Here is a 20,418-nt window from a genome sequence, read left to right on the forward strand (position 1 = left end):
TCTGCAGTGAAAATATACCCACAATCTATGCCCCAAAGGGTTTATAACTCAGGTAGAAAATATTCAGATCATCTGCACCTGAACCAAGGTGTTCTCTTGGGGGAGTAGGATTGGAAAAGGGGTTACTGTTCAAAATAAATGTGAGCACACTAGAATGGATACATTCATGAGTCTCATCAAATCTCACCCACATCTGAATGTTTGGCTTTCTGCAAAGTTCTCAAAAGATCTAACACTCAGGTGAGAACATGAGCCAAAGAAAGTATCACTCCAGTTTCACTTTTCTGGACTTCACAAGAAGGATAAACAAGTCCACAACCCTTATCACACAGTTAAAAAGAGCTCAATAACATCCAAATGGACTAGGCTGACTAAGTCAAAACAAAATCTTCACTACATGACAATTGGTTTTCTAAGGCAATTGATCACTTGCTTTAGTTTGTTCAAACCCAACCTCTATTCTGATTTGCAGATTGTGGGTACCTAAGATGATAACTATACCAGTTAAACATAAGAAACAATGTGAAATAATGCAAAACAAACAGGAGGTTTGGCAGAACACATGAAAAGTATTTTTCCCTTCTGCTAATGGGAATCTAAAGCCAGACCAACAAAGATGTTACATGAAACACTTCATTGAAACAACACAGCCAGCCAGCAGAAACCTGAAGCCTGGTTTGGGTATCTTAATGACATCACCGTGCTCTTGCAGTTAAAGCAGTATCACAAGGAACCATTATGCATGGTGACAGCTAATGCAATAAATCCAGAAAGAACTTAAAAACAGTGGGGGTACTTATAAAATTGCTATTCATCTGAATTCTGCAATTTCCAAAATTCAGAGATTTGAATAAAAAAATAAAGCCCCTGGGGAAAAACACGAGATCTCTCACTCAAATAAAGAATGTTGGCACACATAACAATGTTCTTCATTTCCAGCTATGTGTTACAATTGCCACTAATGTCAAAGCTAAAATTTTATAAGGCTCTTGGTCAACTAACAAAAGGAGCAGAACAAAAGGTGCGTATTAACAACAATTGTTGCTTCATGTTTCCTTTTGCTGTTGTTCTAGAGCAAATAAAAAGGACCTTCAGTCCAGATATAAAACCACAGTCCAAAGTAAATTAGATTACATATCAATATTGCCAACAATTGAGAAAATACCAATAAGGAAATCAGAACATTTCCTAATAAACGCAACCAAAATTCTTTAAGACAGAGATTTCCTGTATCGCCCCTGTTCCCAGAGGACAGCACAGGATGTGGATAATTAATTCTATTTTAATTTACAATTTGTGATCATAACATCCTTTTACTGAAACAAAACCAAAAAGAACAAAAAAAGTAAAATGAGATATTTAAATTTTATAGCATGGTCACATAAGAGCAACCAAAATAGGTTCCCATATATTATAAAAAGAGTTTATGACGTGATGTGCTCTAGTTCATAAATTTTCAAACGTCTTATAGTAAGAATCACATCTTAAGAGGTAGTTTCACACACACTTCCCTTCTCATCCTGCAGGTCACCGCAACATTCCTGTGGCAACTACAGCAATTGCTTTCATGGATAGATAGAAGTATTTTTAGCTGCCTTTTATGCAACTGTTTTTGTCCTCTCTAAAAAAAGTAAATCACACAAATTTTGCCCTATTTTGTTGTTTCCATTCCCCTTCCCCATTTTTCTTGGTCCCCTTCTCCTCTCCCCTCCAATTTTCCTGTTGCCTGGTTTCTCTTCCACTGCACTTGATTTCTTGCTGCTTGGTTCCCTTTTCCCCTACTTTTGTGGGTATGCTTAAGAACCATGTGGTCTGCCTCTCCCCATGCAATATTAGACATAACCATCTATCTACCTAATTTCTTTTTCATGCGAACATTCCCCTCCCACTCATGACTGATAGCTTCACTCCCACTGGTGACCTCCAGTCCCCAAGGACAGCCCCGGTTTCCTCTCCTCCACCTTTGTAGCAGTGGTCCTAATAGAGAGAGCTAAACTAGAGTCTCCTCATTTGCAGTAGAGTCAAAGGATTCTAAAATCTCCATCTGTTGAAGTGGCTGGTAATATGGAGAGCCAGAACAATATGGCCAAGCAGCTCTCTGCAAAACACCAGCAAGTGCCCTTCAGACTACAGTTGGGAAATTGAGATTAGTGGTTACTGGAGGTGACTGTGAGTTAGGACTCCTAAATTCTATTCCCAGATCTGCTACAGATTGACTTTGTGATTTCTTGCAGGCAGATTACTTAACCCGGGTATGCCTAAATTTACTCCCCTGTAACAGGCATGGTGTTGTGTGATTCAGTGCTTGTAAAACACATTAGGTTCACTGGATGAAAGGTTCTATGGAAATGCAAACTATTATTTTCTAGCAAGAAAAAGTCCACCAATACACACACTAGTGATATGGGTAATTTGTTCTTCTGATTTTTCCTTCTAGGGGCCGACACACCCTAAAGAGAAGGGTGACACAATTCAGGGATATTTTCTTCACAGGGCACAGTTCCAGTCTAATATTTTTATAGGAGGTCCAAGAACTGACAGTTATTTCTACCCCCATGGCCCCCATCACCAACCCTCCTCTCACCCTGATGCTCCCACCACTCAACCCTTCCATCTTCTTCCTATATAAAAAAGAAAAATGAACTTTATTGCCACTGCTTCCAACCTGAATACTTCAACCGCCAAGGGGACACCACTGGCATGGAGCACTGAACAACACACTCTAATGATATTTTTATATTCTTGGGGAAGACATGCTCCAGCAATAATTCCCTCATGGAGAAACAAGTTCTAGTGAGGGATGCTACACACACTAGCAATATTTCTTTTATGGAGGAGTCATCCTTCAGTGTAATGGGGGGGGGGGGGCACAGAAGAGTAACATGCTCTGCAATAGCTCCTTGAGAAGGAGACACTTGTGTAACATTGGCCACATATGGTTGGGGCTGTGACACACTAGTGATATTTCCCATATGTGCACGTGCAAAATATTCAAGTAATAGTTCCTTCGGGGCATGCCGGTGAGATACGTTCTAGTGAGGAATTCCCCACGTGACGCATTCTAGTAAGATTTCCCTCAGGGGTATGTGCGTGCAACATGGTCTTCTGGTATTTCCATAGAGAGGTGACAGTTCTCTGACGGGGGTGGGAGCCTAGACCCTCCTAATGTTTTCCTCATGGGTGTGTGAGAAAACCCCTAGTGATGATGTCTCCTTCATGGGTCCATATGTGAATGTATGACCTGCCTGGGGGCATGTCCCTAGTTGGTGAGCATGTGACCTGTCCAAGCATTATTTGTCATGAATGTGTTTGTGAGGCAGGGGAGGCACAACACATGGATGAACATGCTCAACATAGCAGCCACCCACACCAAGGATGGGGGTGAAAGGCTGATGTGCTGTGGCCCTAGGACCAACACACCCTCCTGAGATGGGGGCGGAAGGGCAATGTATTCCAGTTAGGGCAGATGCACCCAGCCAAGAGATGCTAGGGGGTGGGGGACGGAAGCAGATTCAAAATGGGGGTGACCCACCCTTCTGCTAAGGGTGACACACTCTGCAACAACATCCCCACCATATGGAAAGGAGCCAGGCAGCCTCACTGGGGGGGAACACCCAGATAAAGGGGGTACAAAGGAGACACCCCAAAGGCACCCCGGGGGCAAAGCTAGTGGGGGGGGGGGAGAGAGAGAGCTGAGGCCCCAGTGCATCATGGTCAGTGCGTGTGGGTGTGTGCGCGTGGGGGTAAGGTGAGTCACTTCAGTACCTGCCCCGCCCCCTCCCCTAAGGCGGGATCCCACCGGCCCGCGCCGGCCACGGCCGGTTCCAGCCGGTGCCGGGCGGGCGGTTGGTCTCCGTGCGCGCGTGCCGCACGCTGCCCGCTGACGTCAGGCGTGTGTGGCGCGCGGGCGGGCGCCGGGCGGAGGACGGAGGGCGGCGGCGGCGGGTGTTCTCGCTACGTACGTGTAGTGCTGCGGTTTCTCGGGCTGCGCCTGCAGCGCGCTGGCGGGGGCCGCCGGCCCGGCCGCAGGGGGACCGCTCGCCACTGGGCCCTTCGACATGTTCCTGCCTTCCGCTCCCTCCGCCGCCGCTACCGCCGAGGAGACTTTATTATTCACTCTGCGCGGTCCGCACGGAGACCGCAATGCGCAGGCGCCGCCGCCGCCATTACCGCCCCGGTTCGCAAAGCATGATGGGATTTGTAGTCCGGGCGCTCGCGCAAACTCCACCAACCCGGGACACCGCTTGGCGGGGCTTCCGGCCTGTAGAACTACAACTCCCAGGGACACTGTGTGGCCATTGCCCCGGACTTACTTCAGCGCAGGGCCTGATGGAAGTTGTAGTTTAGCTGCCCCTCGGAAGCCTAGCTATGCACCTCCTGGAGGCAGGGGAAAGAGCTGGTAGTTCATTGAGGACATGGAAGTACTGCGGCTTAAGTAGGGTGCATACACCAGCGATTCAGACCTGTAACCACAGCTCAGATAAGAGAGGGTTATGGTTAAACTTGGAAAGCTCATTGTTAAATGTTGACTTCACTGTGCACACCCACCCACACAAACTAGGGAAAAATATGTTCATCAATAATAAAAATGTATAGATAGGCAAAGTAAGAAAATGCTGCTCGAGGGTTTGATTCAAGGCTATTTACAGTGTATATTTTCACATGTGATGTTGACAACTTGTTTTAATTTATCCCATGATTTCTCACAGCTGTGAAAATTTAAATAGATAAAAATTGAAAAAAAAAAGCTTAAAAATAGACATCCATCTACATTATAAAAAAATAGAATTATACCAAGTTATGGTTAAATAAGATGTGGGGAGACATGCCATTGCTGTAATACATTCTAATCTACTGATTTTTTTAAACAGTAGACTTTGTAACAAACATGGTCCTTAAGTAGCCTCCTGACAACAGTTGACTTTTTTTCCATACAGTAAATTGAAAGAAAGACCTTTGTGAGTAGTGTATGTTTTGGGACACGTGGCTTTTGTGAAGGTAATGGATGAGTTGGTTTGCAGAGGATTAGAGAGGTATTTTCTGTATATAACTTCATTTTCTCTCCCTCCCCTACTTAAAAACAAAAGGCAGACATTCCAGCAGAATGTCATGCAGAAAGCTGATCCTGTAGTATTAATTTCCACATTTCCCTTCTTTTTACTGCTTACCTTACCCCACAAGGCAGAAAAGGTCCAAAAATAGTCAATGAATAAATAACAGCACACTAGATTTGAGAGGGATGGAGAGTTGTATGGAGAAGCTGCCTCTTTATAGCTAACCACAGATTCTGTATCAATGTTGGGTTATCACGATTGTGCACACCTTTCATGCCTTCCAAAGAAGGAAAAACCTCTCCTGAAAGGAACACTACCTCAGGAACTTTAGTTTTGTGTGTAAATTATCTTCTTCCATGGGGAGATAATGTAAGCCTTTGTACACAGAATTTTGATATCTCAGGCTCAACACATAACTATTAAACCCACTGGGCTATTTTAGAGTTGGGAAAGAGCACAAGGATTTATGAGAGGAACACCTTTCATTTTAACTTGGCCACTAGGCACAGATTGAACAATGTTAATATTAAACTCTTAGGTATGGTCTACACAGTTTTTGTATCAGTATAACTATTTTGGTTAGGTAATGTCTACACTTAAAATGCTGTAGCAACACAGCTGCACTTCAGCGTAGTCACTACAGAGAGGGGAGAGGGGTATTCCCCTTGCAGTAGTTAATCCACCTCCCCAACAGTCAATAATTCTTCTGTCGACCTAGCACTGTCTACACCGGTGGTTAGCTTGGTTTAACTAGGTCACTGGGGTGCAGATTTTTCACACCCCTGAGTGATGCAGTTGGGTCGACTTAACTTTTGAATGTAAACTTGGCCTTAGGGGTGTGATTTTTTTTACCTGAATAGTTACACTGCTACAACATCTAGCACAGTTATGCTGATAGAGTTTAAGAGCTCATTATCCTACATTTACAGAAATAAGAAAATTTATAAGTATCTTATACAGTATAACTGTATCCACACTTGTAGGAGTTGTACTACTTTAACTATATCAGTAAAGTTACAAATTTTGTACATAGACAAGGCCAAATATATAAACAAATAAATCACAGTAAGTGATGAGCCTGTAGAAGGAGAAATGTTGGATTATCAAATAATACTCAAATCATCATCAAGTTTTATTTATATAGATATAGATATACACACACACACTCACCTCCACTTAAGACTAACATGTTGTGACACTGTTTAACCTAGGGGAGCTCAAACTTTTCATAGTGCTATTGGATAGCCGACCTACCCTCCCATTTGTGATTGCACAGAATCCCTGTAGTAGTTACAACATTTGTTTATAAAGTAATATTATGTCAACATTTAATCTGTTTGTACCTGTCTTTTAAATGAATTTAGCAGCTGCACATAAGGTATTATTAGCACCATGTGAACAGTCAGCTCTGTGGACCAAAAGGAGTGGTTTCACACACCCTCATTTGAAAATCACTGGTTTAAGCCAAACAGACTTTCTAGACCAATTAGTCCTGGCACTATCCTGGTTTCCGCTGCTTGTTCTCTTCCATGCTCCAGTTAGGAAAACCCAACATACTACACTCTGAATGAAAGGCAACACAGAAAAGTTAAGTTTTACCTGGTAAGTTTGTTTTGTCTGCACTTTGTATTTTATTATCTATATGTGTCTGAGTAGATACGTGTATCTTTGGAATTTTGCATATGCGCCTTCCCATCATAGCTTGTTTTAGTTTTAATTTCATTTTCTGTAACCGCTGGATAGCTCCTCTTCAGTCCTAAACCAGAACAAAAAGCTATAAAAGTATTTCTATAATTAGAGGCTTGGGCAATCATTATAGAATTACAGAAAAAAAGTCTACAATCAGTACGTAACTCTTGTTAATAAACACTAACCACAGATTTCTCTGCAGTGTTAATAGTGTACCATCCAGTAAAAAAACATGCAGTTGTCATCACAGAGTGTTTGAACTTGTAGAGTTTCTGGAAGGCTAGTATCTTCATTCTCTCTAAGCACCCAATGAGTCAAATTAAAATGAGCTCTTCCTTGCAGCCCATGAGTCTTGGCTTTGGATGGAATGGAGTGTAAGTAGGTCCCTGTTCCAAAGTTTCAGCTACTAAGCCAGGGCTGCCCGAGGGGGGACAAGTGGGGCAAATTGCCTCAGGCCCCGGGCCCCGCAGGGGCCCCCACGAGAATACACTTGGACCACAGCTCATAGTAATATACTATTCTATAGTATTGCAACTTTTTTATATGGAAGGGGCCCCCGAAACTGCTTTGCCCGAGGCCCCCCTGAATCCTCTGGGCAGCCCTGTACTAAGCTCCCTTCTTTGTTGAAAGCACAAACAGACCACCATTATATAAATGAATGCAAAATAGTTTTATTTATATCTAATTATTTTGCTTTCATAAAAAGTAACTTTTTTATGTGCAAACCCCAAAGAACAGGAAAATTAAACAGAGAATGAAGACATTAGGTGGAGAGGATACATATATGTAAACCACAGCAGTCCCTATCCTGAATCATGTGATGGATCTTGTCACATCATATTAGTACAAGTCCGAGTTAGTGTATAACCCACATCTATGCAGAACTTCTTATTGCATATGGCAAGAGAGATGATTAGCAATGTTCAGCTAAACCAAATCTAGATTAGTGGGCTGGTGGGGTAGCTTTGGAAGTGGCTTGCTGTAATTATGAGTTGCCACCAACAAATGATTGAAGCAGATATTGATTTACAATATGATCAATAGCTTGCAACTGATGTCCACAGTCACACTGTGTTGTCTCTCATCTTCCAGAGGTGTAAGAGACGATAGCATCTGCCATGTGATGTTCTGAAATGATGCAATGTGGACCATTGTTTCTGAGGTAGGTTGAAGCCTGGAAGTTCATTTGTCTGGTTGTCAATCAGGTTTGTGACATTACCATTATCCCAGAATTCTTTCCAGTGTGCCACTGGATTGAATGAGGATGCTTTAAGAGCTTTAGGCAAATTATAAAAAGGCTTGTGAGATTTCAGGCATTTCTACAAGAGGTTCTGGAGGTCTTCATGAATTGGTAAATTCAGGATGGCCACGTTTCAATTGTACTCACAAGCTGTATGTGTGTCTCTCCAGGATCTTGGGTGGGGGTACATGTGCCAGAGTAGACAACCATTGAATGGGTGTTGATTTTAATGTTCCAGTTATAATTCTTATTGTGATATTAAGCTTGCACATCCAGAGATTTGGTACGTAAGCTGCCCACCCTGCCTGGTGCACAATATTCAGCATTCAAGCACACCAGTGCTACCATTGCTGTTTGAAAGGTGTGTGCATCAGCGTCCCATGTTGGTTTTTGGATATGGCTAGTTTTTCCTTTACCTTTTTGCATGCCTTTACCAGATGAAATTTAAAAATCAGGCTTCTGTCCAAATTTACACCCAAGTACATTGGATAGGGCTAGTTTGGGACTCATTCACTGTGAAAGGTGACATTAAGTCTTTCCCTGGCAGCTTTATTGTTTAGGTGAAAGACTATTACCAAGGTTTTGGAGAAATCAGGACAGAGCTTTCAGTATTGAAAGTATTCCTTCATTATCCTGAGGTTGACATTGAGGATGTCATCGATGGTGATGAGGTCTTTGTATTGTACCGCAAGAGCGTTGTTCTCAGCATAAGTCACTAATGTAGATGTTGAATAGTGAAGGAGTCAACATGGATCACTGAGACAGACCATAATTAAGGGTGTGTGCTTTGCTGATCTGCCCATTCAAGAGAACATAGTACAGTTGCTCAACATTGTGGCCAGGAGTCACATAATGCTACAGCATTTGATGACCCTTCATGCCTTGAGCAACAGCCCATATCTCCATATTGCGTTGTATGCAGCAGATAAACCTGTCAATGCAGTTCCATTTTTTAGATTCCACTGAAAAGCAGCCTCAATGTAACTAGTAATGGTGAGAACCTGGTCGCAGCAACTTTGCCCCAGTCTGAAGCTGGCCTGTTCCTTTTGCAGGATGGCTTCAAAGATAGGGGTGAGATGGGCCCGTAATACCCTCTTGTAATGGGGTGCCTGTCTGCCCTCTTCCCATCCTTGGCTGACCTAAGAACTGCTCAGAGACTCATCTTTTAGTTCCCACTCTGTATAATTTATTCAAGTCCCTCCACCAACACCTGTATAGTGCAACACGACAGTCCTAATCTCTATGGGACCTTCATAAGGGCCCTGGAAAGACAAGAGATCTCTTTTCCTTTGGATCACCTTCAATCTGGGCACAGCTAGGCCTGTCCTCCCCACTTACAAGTCTTTCCTGCCTTTTATCAGTATTGTCAGCTGACGGACCAATTAATTCTTTAAGTCACCGTTCCTCCCCAACTGATTAGCTCATTCCTATTTCCTCAATCAGCTGTCACTGGGGAAATTAATTGAGGCTACAGTGATCAGAGTACTGATTCATCTGTCAGGCCTCAGCACTCTGTCACACCTCTCCATTAATTTATGAGTTTGAATTGGTCTGCCAACCATGCTTGTCCCTTGAGGAATTTGGGATAAATGCCATCCTTGCCAGCAGCTTTTCCACTTTGTGTGACCATAAGGGGCTTATATATTTCTTCTGTAGTGTATGGGGATGATGGTAATGAAGTGGTGGGGCTATGTTAGATGTTTAGAAAGAGCTCTTTCTGAACGTTCTGTGCAGTACTGGTTCTGCCTTTCATGTTTTTAATCTGTGAATCCCAAGATGTGCTTTTGGGAGGGTGCTAAACCTTGTGTAATATCTATTTTAATATGTAATTCTTTATTTCAGTTTGCAGGACATACAGATGTGATCAAGAATCAATATAGAGCAGGCAGTTTTAGGTGTTCAGTTTATGCCCTATGTACAGTACATTTGAAAACAATGCCATAGTCCATGTGAGGCATTTTGGGCCTTATCCTGTTTATCCTATTCAAATTCCCATTGAAGTAAGGACTGCACGATTTAGCCTATCAGTTGTTAAAAATGTAATGAAATGGTTCCATAATCCTTGAGATGGTTACATTTCAAAACAGACACAATCTTACTTACATACAAAGTAAGTACATAAATAAATGTATTCATGTCTGAATATCGGTGACATCATAGCAGAATTTTCAGAAGCCTTCATGATCCATTGTTAACTTTGAGTACTCAACCACTAGTGATCTGCCACAAACCATCCATCCATCTCCTCACTGATTGTCCCTGACTATGATGACCCTCCCCTATCCCTTCCATAATAACTTTCTCAAGTTTATTTCCATCTCTATGCCTAACGTGACCAAAGTATATAAGTTTGTGCCATGCTGATGTCTGTTGAGCCACTGATCCTGTGAGAGGACATGGTGCGTGCCATTATGAAATTAAAGCCTGGGAAAGGACCAGGGGAGTGGTAGATAACGTGCCCAAAGAACTGTTAAAAGCAATTGGCGAAAGCAATACTGATTTTATGTGGTAAATTTGTGATGATGTATGGATGACTAGAAATTGGCTGGACAACTGGATGAAGAGAATTTTTCTGACCTTGCCAGAGAAGGGAAAAATAACAGAGGGTAGTAACTATCATCTCATCTCCCTGATAGTGCACACAAGCATAGTTTTGTTCTACATAATCCAGGATTGCATGAAAAGAAGTCTAGCCGCAGAACTACCACCACAAGCTGGTTTCAGAAAGTGCTGAGACACACCTGACCAAATTGCAAATATCCATCAAATCACTGAAAAATGCAGAGAGTACAGTCACCCACTGATCATATGATTCACTGACTATCCCAAGTGTTTGATACTATCTGACATGACCACCTTTGGAGGATATTAGCAAGCCTGCAGATCCAATCTGACTAAACTCAGTGCAATTATCTTCCACCAACAACAGGTGTGAACAGCAGTAAGCCATTTTCCCCTGAGTAGGGTGAGAGACAAGGCTGTATTTTGTCCCCAACCCTCTTTAACATATATGCAGAATTTATTATGAAACAAGTCTTGAAGATTTTTACAAAGTGGAAGGAGCTGGGATTTCCATTGGAGGTCACCTCTTAACCAAACTCACATATGCTGATGACACAACTCTCTTTGCTACAACCATCAACGCAATGCAACAAATGCTGGAGTTTTGTGAGAAATAGTCCATATTTCTCACAAAAACAGTTTTGTGAGAAATATGGACTATTCATGAATGTAACAAAAACAAATTGCACATACTTTGACACAACAAACAACAACAGGATGTAAGCAGACATCACAATTAACAGACCAGCTGTAGAAGCAGTAGATTATTGAATTATTTGGTATCATATATATCCAACCAAGGAGGCTGTTCCAAAGAAATCTGAAGAAGACTAAAGATGGCTCACTCAGCTATGGCTTCCCTTAAGAGAGTGTGGAAAATACATGGCATCTTGAAATATACAAAGGAGCAACTGGTGAAAAGCATAACTTTTTTCATAGGCTATATGGATGTGGATCGTGGGATGCTAATGCTGCTCACAAGAGGAACATTGAAATTTTTGAAATGTGGTGCTGATGAAGACTTACATATTACTGATTTATTTTCTATGAATTTTTCAGAAGTTTTCCCAGTTATGATATATTAATATTTTGGTCTTTTTCTTCCTCTCCAATTTTGTACAAATGTTATATTGATATCTTTGTTAATGTTTGTATACATGCTGAAGTTGAAGATAGGAGTTTTGCATCAGTAAGAAGTGGAGGATGAGTGAGTTGTAAGTGCTAGGGCCTCAATCTTGCAAATACTTATAAATAAGCTTAATTTTAAGCATATGAACAGTTTCACTAGTAAACTCCTGGTCCAACTGAAGTCAATGATCAAACTCCTATTGACTCCAGTAGAGTCAAGATTGCACTAGAATCCTGCGTGGGACTATTTTTTAAATTCTGCTCCCGCCCCGCCCCGCAATACCCACTTCCACCCGCTCGCACATTTTTTCTTGTGTTTTTATCTCGCTCCCACCAACGAAAACCTTAGATCCTGCAAATCCCGCAAGAGAGACAGATTCCCGCAAGTTACTAAAATAAAATAAAAAGTCAGTATATTCTATATATAAATGAAATTCAGACAATTTTTACCACTAAAAGAATAAAACAAGTCTTGCTTAAACCATGTAAAATGTACTTTAACCTCTGTTATAGTAGACACCAAATCTCTGTCCCTCACTTAAATTTAAGTTTTAAAGTATTTTCCTGCAAATTACCACAGTCTGGGTTTTTTTGCCCACTCAATCCTGCCCTCAATAAAGTGCATTTTACCCATTCCCATTATTATGCTAGCGGGTCCTATGGGACCAGCAGGCTCTGCAGGGTTCTGGATTGCACCTATTGACTTGAGTGGCACTGCTTATGTGCTTCAAGTTAAGTCCACATGTATTTATAGATTTGGGGCCTAAATTTCTTCCTTTATATAGCTGAATTATTATTATATAACTATAAATCAGGTTTTATTTGTATGGTTTTAGATATGAGGGGCATCCATGTTGTGGAGATATATAAATACACAGATATTATATATTTCTTATTTAACTTTATTTTTCAGTATGTATAGCTATGTATCTGTTGTATAAAATAAACGTTATGAATAGATTTGTGTATGAAAGACAAAAATAATCTTAATGAAATTAGTGTGTTGTGTATGAAAATCTCAAGCACACAAGGCCCTGATCCTGCAGTGAACTCCATGAAGCCCAATGTTTTAACTTTACGCATGAAGTATGCAAGATCAGGCCTTGGTATATGAAATGTGTTGTAAAGATCAAATTTATTACATTACTAATTGTTTTGCTTTATTTTTTAATGAATTTACCTACCCAGACTGTCCCCATTTAGAAAGGACCATCCTTATTTTTAGCCAAGCATTTATAATATTCCCTGCTTTGTCTTTAAAAAACAAATTCAGTGTATTTCAGTGGAATTAAAATATTTTAATCCACAAACATCCCTGAATTTGTCACAGATTGCATATATTGGTACATAAGAGTATGAAAGACATTATAGAAAATAAAGTTTACTAATTAGTGTTTTGTGCCTGAACAATGCTTTAGAAAATGAAGTTAATTCACTATTAATAATGGTTATTATTTAAAAGATAAAATGAACTGCATTTTTGTTAACATACATTTTTATAAGGGACATTAATAAAACCTACTCTCTGCCCCTACCAGCATGCTTCTATCGAGTCCCCTGTCCTACAGCTGTCCTCCCAGCTGCGCTTAGGACATTCATGCACGCTGCCTTCCTATTGCCTTTCCATTGTGGAGCTTTGCAACAAAGAGTAGGATCCAAAGCATGTTCCATTTCGTCCAATCAGAACAACAAATCCAGAGATAGTTCTGATTGGCTCATTCCTGCCTCCCAGTAGCCAATCGGCGTGCTACTTTAACAACCAATCAGCAGCCAGGCTTGCATCCAATCAGCACTGAGTAAACGGAGCACCGCCTTTGTGTCCTGTGACGGCACGGCGCCGGCGGAAGCCCCGGCCAATGGGGAGGTGCGCCGTTTCCAGGTATTATGAGGTCATCACGCAACCTGCCGCCCCCGCTATAAAAAGCGGGTTCTCGGAGCGGGAGGGCACAGTGAGGGGGGTTGTTGGTTGGGTTGTGTCTCGTACGTTGAGTGGACTATAGCAGCAGCAGCAGCCGGCGGATCCTCGGACAGGCGGTGAGTGGCTGTTCCGCGCCGGGCAGCGAGCGGCTCCCGTGGGGACAACAGGATGGGCCGACCGGCACCGCTGAGCGCAGCTCCTGGTGGCGTCGGACGAGACCCGCGCGGGACCGTGCCTGACCGGCTTGGGCCCGGAAGAAGCGCGATCCCTTGTCCGCTCAGAGCGGGCCTGCCTGAGGTGGCCATCCCGGTTTCCCCTGCTCCGCGGCACCCGCCGCCCGGGACTCGCCGGCCGGCCGCAGGCAGAGAGAGGCGGCCGTGACTCAACTCTTCCCTCCGAGAAGAAAGGCCACGGGGCGGGGGAGCCGTGACTCCTCCTCCTCCCAGGGGAGGCCGCTGGCTGCCTGCCTGCCGCGCGGGGGAGGGGAGGCAGCCCACGGACATCTGCTGCCTGGGGCTGGCAGCGATTTGCCCACGCCTCTGCGTGGGGCGGAAGAAGGGGGATGGTTTCCTGTTGTCTCCATGCTGGGGAGCACAGACCGTGTGGGGGTGGGTTGTATTGACCAAGGGAGGAGGTTTAATCGTGGGGCTGGGGCTTTCCTGTGTCACACCTGCCTCTTTCTCTTCTAGGTAAGTGAGGAAAAATGGCCCGTACAAAGCAGACTGCCCGTAAATCCACTGGTGGCAAAGCTCCCCGTAAACAGCTGGCCACTAAAGCGGCTAGGAAAAGCGCTCCCTCTACTGGTGGAGTCAAGAAACCTCATCGCTACAGGTAAGGCAGGGAACCTTGCTGAGGCGGTGACAAGTCTGTCTGAGAATATCCTGCATCCCTAGACTTGGAGCTGGAACAACGCGTTGAGAGAGCCTCGTGGACTGAAGTCTTTTCTTCTTGTTCCTTCTAGGCCTGGTACTGTAGCCCTTCGTGAGATTCGTCGTTATCAGAAGTCGACAGAGCTGTTGATCCGTAAGCTTCCCTTCCAGAGGTTGGTAAGGGAAATTGCCCAAGACTTCAAAACAGACTTGAGGTTCCAGAGTGCAGCCATTGGTGCACTGCAGGTATTGTACTACTAGTGATCTCTCTGCTGCTTCTTATGGTAACTTAAGAAGCTGGGGGAAGCAAGTGTTTTCTGAAGGTTTCTAACACTCTTGTGGTTTGTTTGTTTTTTTAAAAACAGGAGGCTAGTGAAGCATATCTGGTGGGTCTGTTTGAAGACACAAACCTGTGTGCCATCCATGCCAAGAGAGTCACTATCATGCCCAAAGACATCCAGCTGGCTCGCAGGATACGGGGGGAGAGAGCTTAAGTGGAAGCAGTTTTTATGGTGTTTTGTAGTAAATTCTGTAAAATACTTTGGTTTTAATTTGTGACTTTTTTTGTAAGAAATTGTTTATAATATGTTGCATTTGTACTTAAGTCATTCCATCTTTCACTCAGGATGAATGCTAAAAGTGACTGTTCACATAAACCTCAGTGATGTGAGCCTTGTTGCTCAAGAGTGACAAGTTGCTAATATGCAGAAGGGATGGGTGATCTTTCTTGCTTCTCATGCATGTTTCTGTATGTTAATGACTTGTTGGGTAGCTAAAATTGTAAGGTACTAGAATTGATATAAATGTGTACAGGGTCCTTTTGCAATAAAACTGGTTATGACTTGATCCAAGTGTTTAACAATTGGGGCTGTTAAGTCTGACCATACATCACTGTGATAGAATGTGGACTTTCAGAGGGTGAAACTACAAGTCTTAACCACAGTGTAACTTACAGTTTCCTAAAAACGTAAACCTGGCAGCTATAGAATACACTATGTGCATTTATAATAGCTATTTTATATATTGTAGTGTCAACATTTTTAAATTAAATGTTTTACATTCACATGTGAGGTGTCCTGTCATTGGTGTGTCCCTGGAGTTAAATAGCAAGCTGGATAAAATTTTTGAAGGGGGAGTTAATATTCTTTTTCCCAATGGAGAGGTAGTGTAATACTTGAGAATGTTCTTCCCCTAATTTGTTGTTTCTTGTATAACTACTTTACAAGTGACCTGAACTAAGGAAAACTTGAGCTTTTGTCCTCTGGCTGCTCATGTTTTAAATTAGTAATTGGTCTTGTCTAGGCTGGAAGGTAGAGCTTGGTCCCACTCCTTAAATCACAGTGGCACAATGTGGTGTGTGTGTGGTTTGTTTTCTTTGAGGGGGAGAAGGCCTTAAGCTACCTGTACCTTCAAGGTGCATCGGTATACATTAATCTCTTCCCCAAAACCAAAGCACCTTAAACAAGCTACAGAAAAGGTTAAGGCTTTAATAGGTTGATTTAGTCTCATTAAGTTATGGCCATTAGACTATTGATATTAGTGGTTCAGAAGAGAATGGTCTTTAACTTAATTCATTTTGGAGTCACTTCAGTTTTCTTTATGTATCTTTCTTGGAGTTCTTAAGTTTAGGCACAACAAGCATAGGGGAGATCTCAGTTGGACACTGAAGTGTTTAATTTAGGAGGAGCCTCCTGACTTGACAGTCAGTGAAATTTTAGGTGCTTTTGAAAATTTGACTTTTCCTCCCAACTATTTAACTTAAGTTACAGGTTGTGAGCAAGTTCTAGATGGAGTAAAATTCCCCCATCTCAACTTCTTGTTTCACTTTTAATACTTTTTTTTTTTCCCCTCTCTCTCTCCCTGGAACAATTGCTTTTAAACAACTTCCCTACTTTCAACTTTCCATCAGAAAGCAGAAGAAAGAAAAGCCTTGCTCAAAAGTGGTGCAGGTTGAGCTACTTTCCCTCTTCTCTCTCTCCCCCCCCCCCCCCTTTCCTGGAACAGAGGTGGAGGGGGGGCAAACTTAGTTGAAATTCTAAAACATTTTACTGTCTAAAAAACAAAACATAATACATCTTTGAGCACTTGCCTACTGGTAGCAGCCACAACTTAATTTGACTTCTAATTTAAAGATGCAGAAAAGGTGTTAACCTATCACAAGCTACAGTGCTGCTCTTAACACTGAAATTGCTGTCCTGTCCTACTTGCTGTGGGGAAGGAGGTCAGTTTTTTTTTTTTTTTTCTTTGGCTGTTATACAAGCACTTGCATCCATACTAAAGTCAAGCATGGAAAAATTGACACTGGGAACAGCTATGTTATTCCCATGTTTTATTCCACAGAAATTTAAAAGCTTTTAGTGAAACTCCAGGGGGACTGGTTTTTTTTTTAATAAACAGCTTATGATGTTGAGAGTGGGCAGTAAGTTAGCCTTGGCCTTCAGACTGATACCTTAGAACAGACTGCATTTGAAACACTTCCTTCCAAAATTCTGACACTTTAAAAATAAAATCCTAAATTCAGTTCATATTACAAGTGAAGACAGCCTCTTAATCCGTTGTCAAGGTCAGCATTTGAAAATAGGATGGAATTGTCACCAGGGCTCCACATGTGGGTCACTGGAGTGCCTGGAGAATGCTCAGAGCTAGAGCCATCACTCCCCCTTCTCATCAGACAAACCATTCAGTGTGTTTAAATCCAGCAGCTGAGGGAACAAGCACTTATTACCAGTTACTCTTCTGCAAATTCTTTAAGGGTGGCTCCAGCACCCTCTTTCCCCTTTACAGAATGATTAATTTGGGACAAAATGTCATAGTAACACCTTTATAATTATGTAGAACATTATTTTTCCCCAAATCTTAGATACTCTCAACACCACCAAGATAAGTGTCCAAATACTACAGGGTAATACAAGACTCTAACAAGAGCATTGAATTATGATGTAAATCACTTGAAAACATCTTAAATGTAGAAAGTTAAGCAAACAGGATACCACTATCTTGACACATTTTATTATGAAGGATGGTCCGGTGGTTAGGGCACTAGGACTTGGGCGATCCAGGTTCAATCCCTGCTCTAGCACAGACTTCCTGTGTGACTTTGGGGCAAGTTGCTTAGCCTCTGCTTCAGTTCCCCTGCTGTAAAATGGCAATAAATGCATTGCCCTACCTCACACAGGGGTGTTGCCCAATAAGTACCTTTTGGGGGTGTTTACACAGCAAAAAAAAAAAAAAAAGACCCCCAGCAATGAGTCTCAGAGCCCTGGTCAACTGACTTCAGCTCACACCACAGAGCTAAAAATAGCGTCAACATCCGGCTTCAGGCTGGATCCCAGGCTCTGAGATTCTTGCTGAGTGTCAGAGCCCAGGGTTCCAGCCCTAGCCCAAAAGTGTACACTGCTATTTTTAGCCCCAGGCTGCAAGCCCAAATAAGTTGACCTGGGCTCGGAGGACTCCTGCGTTTTTTGCTGTGTAGATCCCCCTTTAGATACCTGGGTAAATAAAACCCAAGTCTTGCAAGCAATGGAACTTCCCACAGCTTGATTCAGTCCTACTTGGAAAAGTATATTTAAATATTAGCTCCCTAAAACAACACTAACTCCATTCACTGAGTGGAGATACCCAAGTTTCAGTATGTGGTAAATAAATTAGCTACAGTATTATAAGAATCACTAGAATTTACCTACTATGCTAATTAGACATCACAAAAAAGAGTAGAAGTAAAAAGTTACTTGTGATTTACATCTTTCCCCATGCCTTATGCTTTTTTAGCCCACCTGTTCTCAGCAGGGACAGTGTCCAGAACACCTAACTTCACACATGGGTGCAGCTCATTAGATCTTGTGATTGGGGCAGTTAAACTGAAAGGGCATTTTCCAGAGAAGAATTACTTCACAATCTCAGGCCTCAATTCAGGAAAGCACTAAAGTACATACATAGCTTTAATTTACAGACATGTTCTATCAACTTCAGTGGGATTTAAGCACAACCTTTAGAAGATCACATTAAAACATTTCTTTTTACCTACGTGTGCTAGTACCTCACACAAAGTGGAAGTCAGTACTTGCATGTGGCAGAATGTGGTGGAACACAAAGAATTTCCACCTTTTTACTCTAATAAACAGTAAAATGTTTGCTTACCAATTCTCTTGATAATTTCTTCACATTCATTCTCAGAATTTGATTCAAACACCAGACAGTCAAAGGTACTGTGTTCAGGGGTCCCTGGTGAAACCCTGAATAAGAAAATTCCTATCAATAGACAAAAATAAGTCTAGTAATTCATAAAGGGGTTTAAAATGGTGTCCAGGTACAGGAAGTACCATAGAGGGACCTCATCTCAACATCTGGTGCATCTGTAACAGTAAGGCTGATGCTCCATGTACACATACAGCAATGGCACACATCTATTGGACCCTGTGCTGTTAGCCCCCTTTTTCATTTACTGACTGGCACATGAGGGGCAAGCAAGCAAAACCCAATCTCCGGATCTTTCAAAGTTTCTCCAAAAGAATACACATGTTTTCTAACTCTAACTTGATAATGGTTTTAAGACTATGCATGAAAATGTAATTGATAAAGTCATGATCCCAAAACCGAACTAGGTTTATCCCACAGTCAACACTTACGCAACGCAAAAGGCAAAAAGATGGTTGCTGTCCAGACGGCGACCCACACAGGAGATCTCTGGATAGGGGTATTGGAACAGAACCTACGGTGTAACAGTCAAGAGAGAGATTTGATTAGCAACAAAGCTGACAGTTCAGGATTCAATCGCTGAAGCCTGCCGTTTGTTCACTGAATTAGTCCGGCGTTAAATAAATTGCTGCAAAGGGAAATGTAGAATGAAGTCAGAGCTGCTGTTGCCATGCATAAGAGACACAAAATAGTTTCACATTCTGACACGGCTGTGTACACACAAAGGTCAGTGCACTTTCTACAAGCTAAAAACACACAAAAGCAAAACCATGCTAAGGAAAGTGAGAGGACACACATCGGTATTTAAACATCACTAATGTGCCATGTTAGAGGGCTTTCACTTCACCCTCGCACTTCCCTGGTTCTTGTCACGCAGACAGCAAGCAGCAAAAGACCAGAAGTCCGAAGTGCAGACTGCGATATTTATTGGGGTTAGTTTCCAAGCAAGCATATTCCGAAGCCCTTCACACCAGTCAGGCTTATCTCTATACGCTGATAGACTCTGTTCTGTTCCCAGCTCTGATGCCGCAGAGTGTTTACCCCGTCCCCCTTCCCAGCTTTGACGCCGTAGAGCGTTTACCCCGTGTCCCCCTTCCCAGTTTTGACGCTGCAGAGCCCTGTTCCCCATTCCCGTTCCCCCCCCAGCAAGCATGATTGCAATTTCCCTTCCCCCCACTTCCTGTTTGACCCCAGTTTATATAGCAATATTCTCAGCTATACCTTAACCAATCATTTTCCTGAAATTTAACTAACCAATCCTAACATATTGTAACATAATTCTCTAACCAATTATATCCCACTACCCTAATTAACTTACACCTAGCAAAATTAATTGTACAGCAGACAGAAACAATTAGAGAACCAGACAGATTAACAATAGAAAAGTGGGGGCCATAAAGATAAAACAATACAGAAATGAGGGGTTCACAACCAATGATAAGTGATTTCTTGCCAGACAGGATGCTATCAAACTAAGTTTTCTTTAACCATCTTAAGATCTGTTTCTTTATCTGGTGGTGATGGGCACTATCAAGACAGGATTGTCTTCCTAACAGCCCAATACCATCTCATTTCAGCGTGACTGGTTTGGGATGTGAGGATGTGACCGTTCGCTTCCCAGCTTACGGCTGCCCCTGGTGCTTAGCCAAAGGCCTTAGCCTAAGAACAAGGCCTCAGACTATCCTAGGGAGAGAAGGCCTGTACACAGGCAGACTGTGATTTTGATTCTTTTGTTTTTATACCCCTGTAACTAGCTAACTGATA

At 42.4% G+C, this 20,418-nt stretch overlaps 3 protein-coding genes across 10 annotated transcripts in view; 1 reads left to right on the plus strand and 2 right to left on the minus strand.

The window, feature by feature from the left end:
* Positions 1-4,183, minus strand: part of UNK (unk zinc finger) — a 61,202-nt gene extending 57,019 nt beyond the window's left edge. For all 3 annotated transcript variants that reach the window (XM_034789755.1, XM_034789754.1, XM_034789753.1), the window contains exon 1: positions 3,963-4,183. In XM_034789755.1, coding sequence (XP_034645646.1) covers positions 3,963-4,060 — 98 coding nt within the window. In that variant the 5' untranslated portion in view covers positions 4,061-4,183. The remainder of the gene's footprint in view (positions 1-3,962) is intronic.
* A 2,464-nt stretch (positions 4,184-6,647) lies between these two features.
* Positions 6,648-20,418, minus strand: part of LOC117887043 — a 36,079-nt gene continuing 22,308 nt past the window's right edge. For 3 of the 5 annotated variants that reach the window (XM_034789275.1, XM_034789271.1, XM_034789274.1), the window contains exons 14-16: positions 19,086-19,168; positions 18,598-18,692; positions 6,648-6,828 (exon numbers count right to left, since the gene is read on the minus strand). In XM_034789275.1, coding sequence (XP_034645166.1) covers positions 6,689-6,828; positions 18,598-18,692; positions 19,086-19,168 — 318 coding nt within the window. In that variant the 3' untranslated portion in view covers positions 6,648-6,688. Of the gene's footprint in view, positions 6,829-16,838; positions 17,163-18,597; positions 18,693-19,085; positions 19,169-20,418 lie in introns of those variants that run through there. The other 2 variants (XM_034789272.1, XM_034789276.1) reach the window with 2 other exon arrangements.
* On the plus strand, positions 13,590-15,306 carry LOC117887045 (histone H3.3A). Of its 2 annotated transcripts, XM_034789279.1 has the most exons (4): positions 13,590-13,707; positions 14,281-14,422; positions 14,553-14,706; positions 14,826-15,306. In XM_034789279.1, exons 2-4 carry the CDS (start codon positions 14,295-14,297, stop codon positions 14,952-14,954), a joined length of 411 nt encoding a protein of 136 aa, XP_034645170.1. In that variant the 5' UTR covers positions 13,590-13,707; positions 14,281-14,294; the 3' UTR covers positions 14,955-15,306. The 2 variants fall into 2 exon arrangements, with proteins under 2 accessions (XP_034645170.1, XP_034645171.1); XM_034789280.1 differs by lacking the exon at positions 13,590-13,707 and having other exon boundaries at positions 13,747-14,422.

Source organism: Trachemys scripta, chromosome 14 (assembly GCF_013100865.1).
Source record: "Trachemys scripta elegans isolate TJP31775 chromosome 14, CAS_Tse_1.0, whole genome shotgun sequence".
In the NCBI taxonomy this organism is placed as follows: domain Eukaryota; kingdom Metazoa; phylum Chordata; order Testudines; family Emydidae; genus Trachemys; species Trachemys scripta.

Coding starts and splice junctions, on each gene's coding strand:
- LOC117887045 (XM_034789279.1), top strand. CDS start 14,295: ATGGCCCGTACAAAGCAGACTGCCCGTAAATCCACTGGTGGCAAAGCT. Junction 14,423..14,552: donor AAGAAACCTCATCGCTACAG/GTAAGGCAGGGA, acceptor TGTTCCTTCTAG/GCCTGGTACTGTAGCCCTTC. Junction 14,707..14,825: donor CAGCCATTGGTGCACTGCAG/GTATTGTACTAC, acceptor TTTTAAAAACAG/GAGGCTAGTGAAGCATATCT.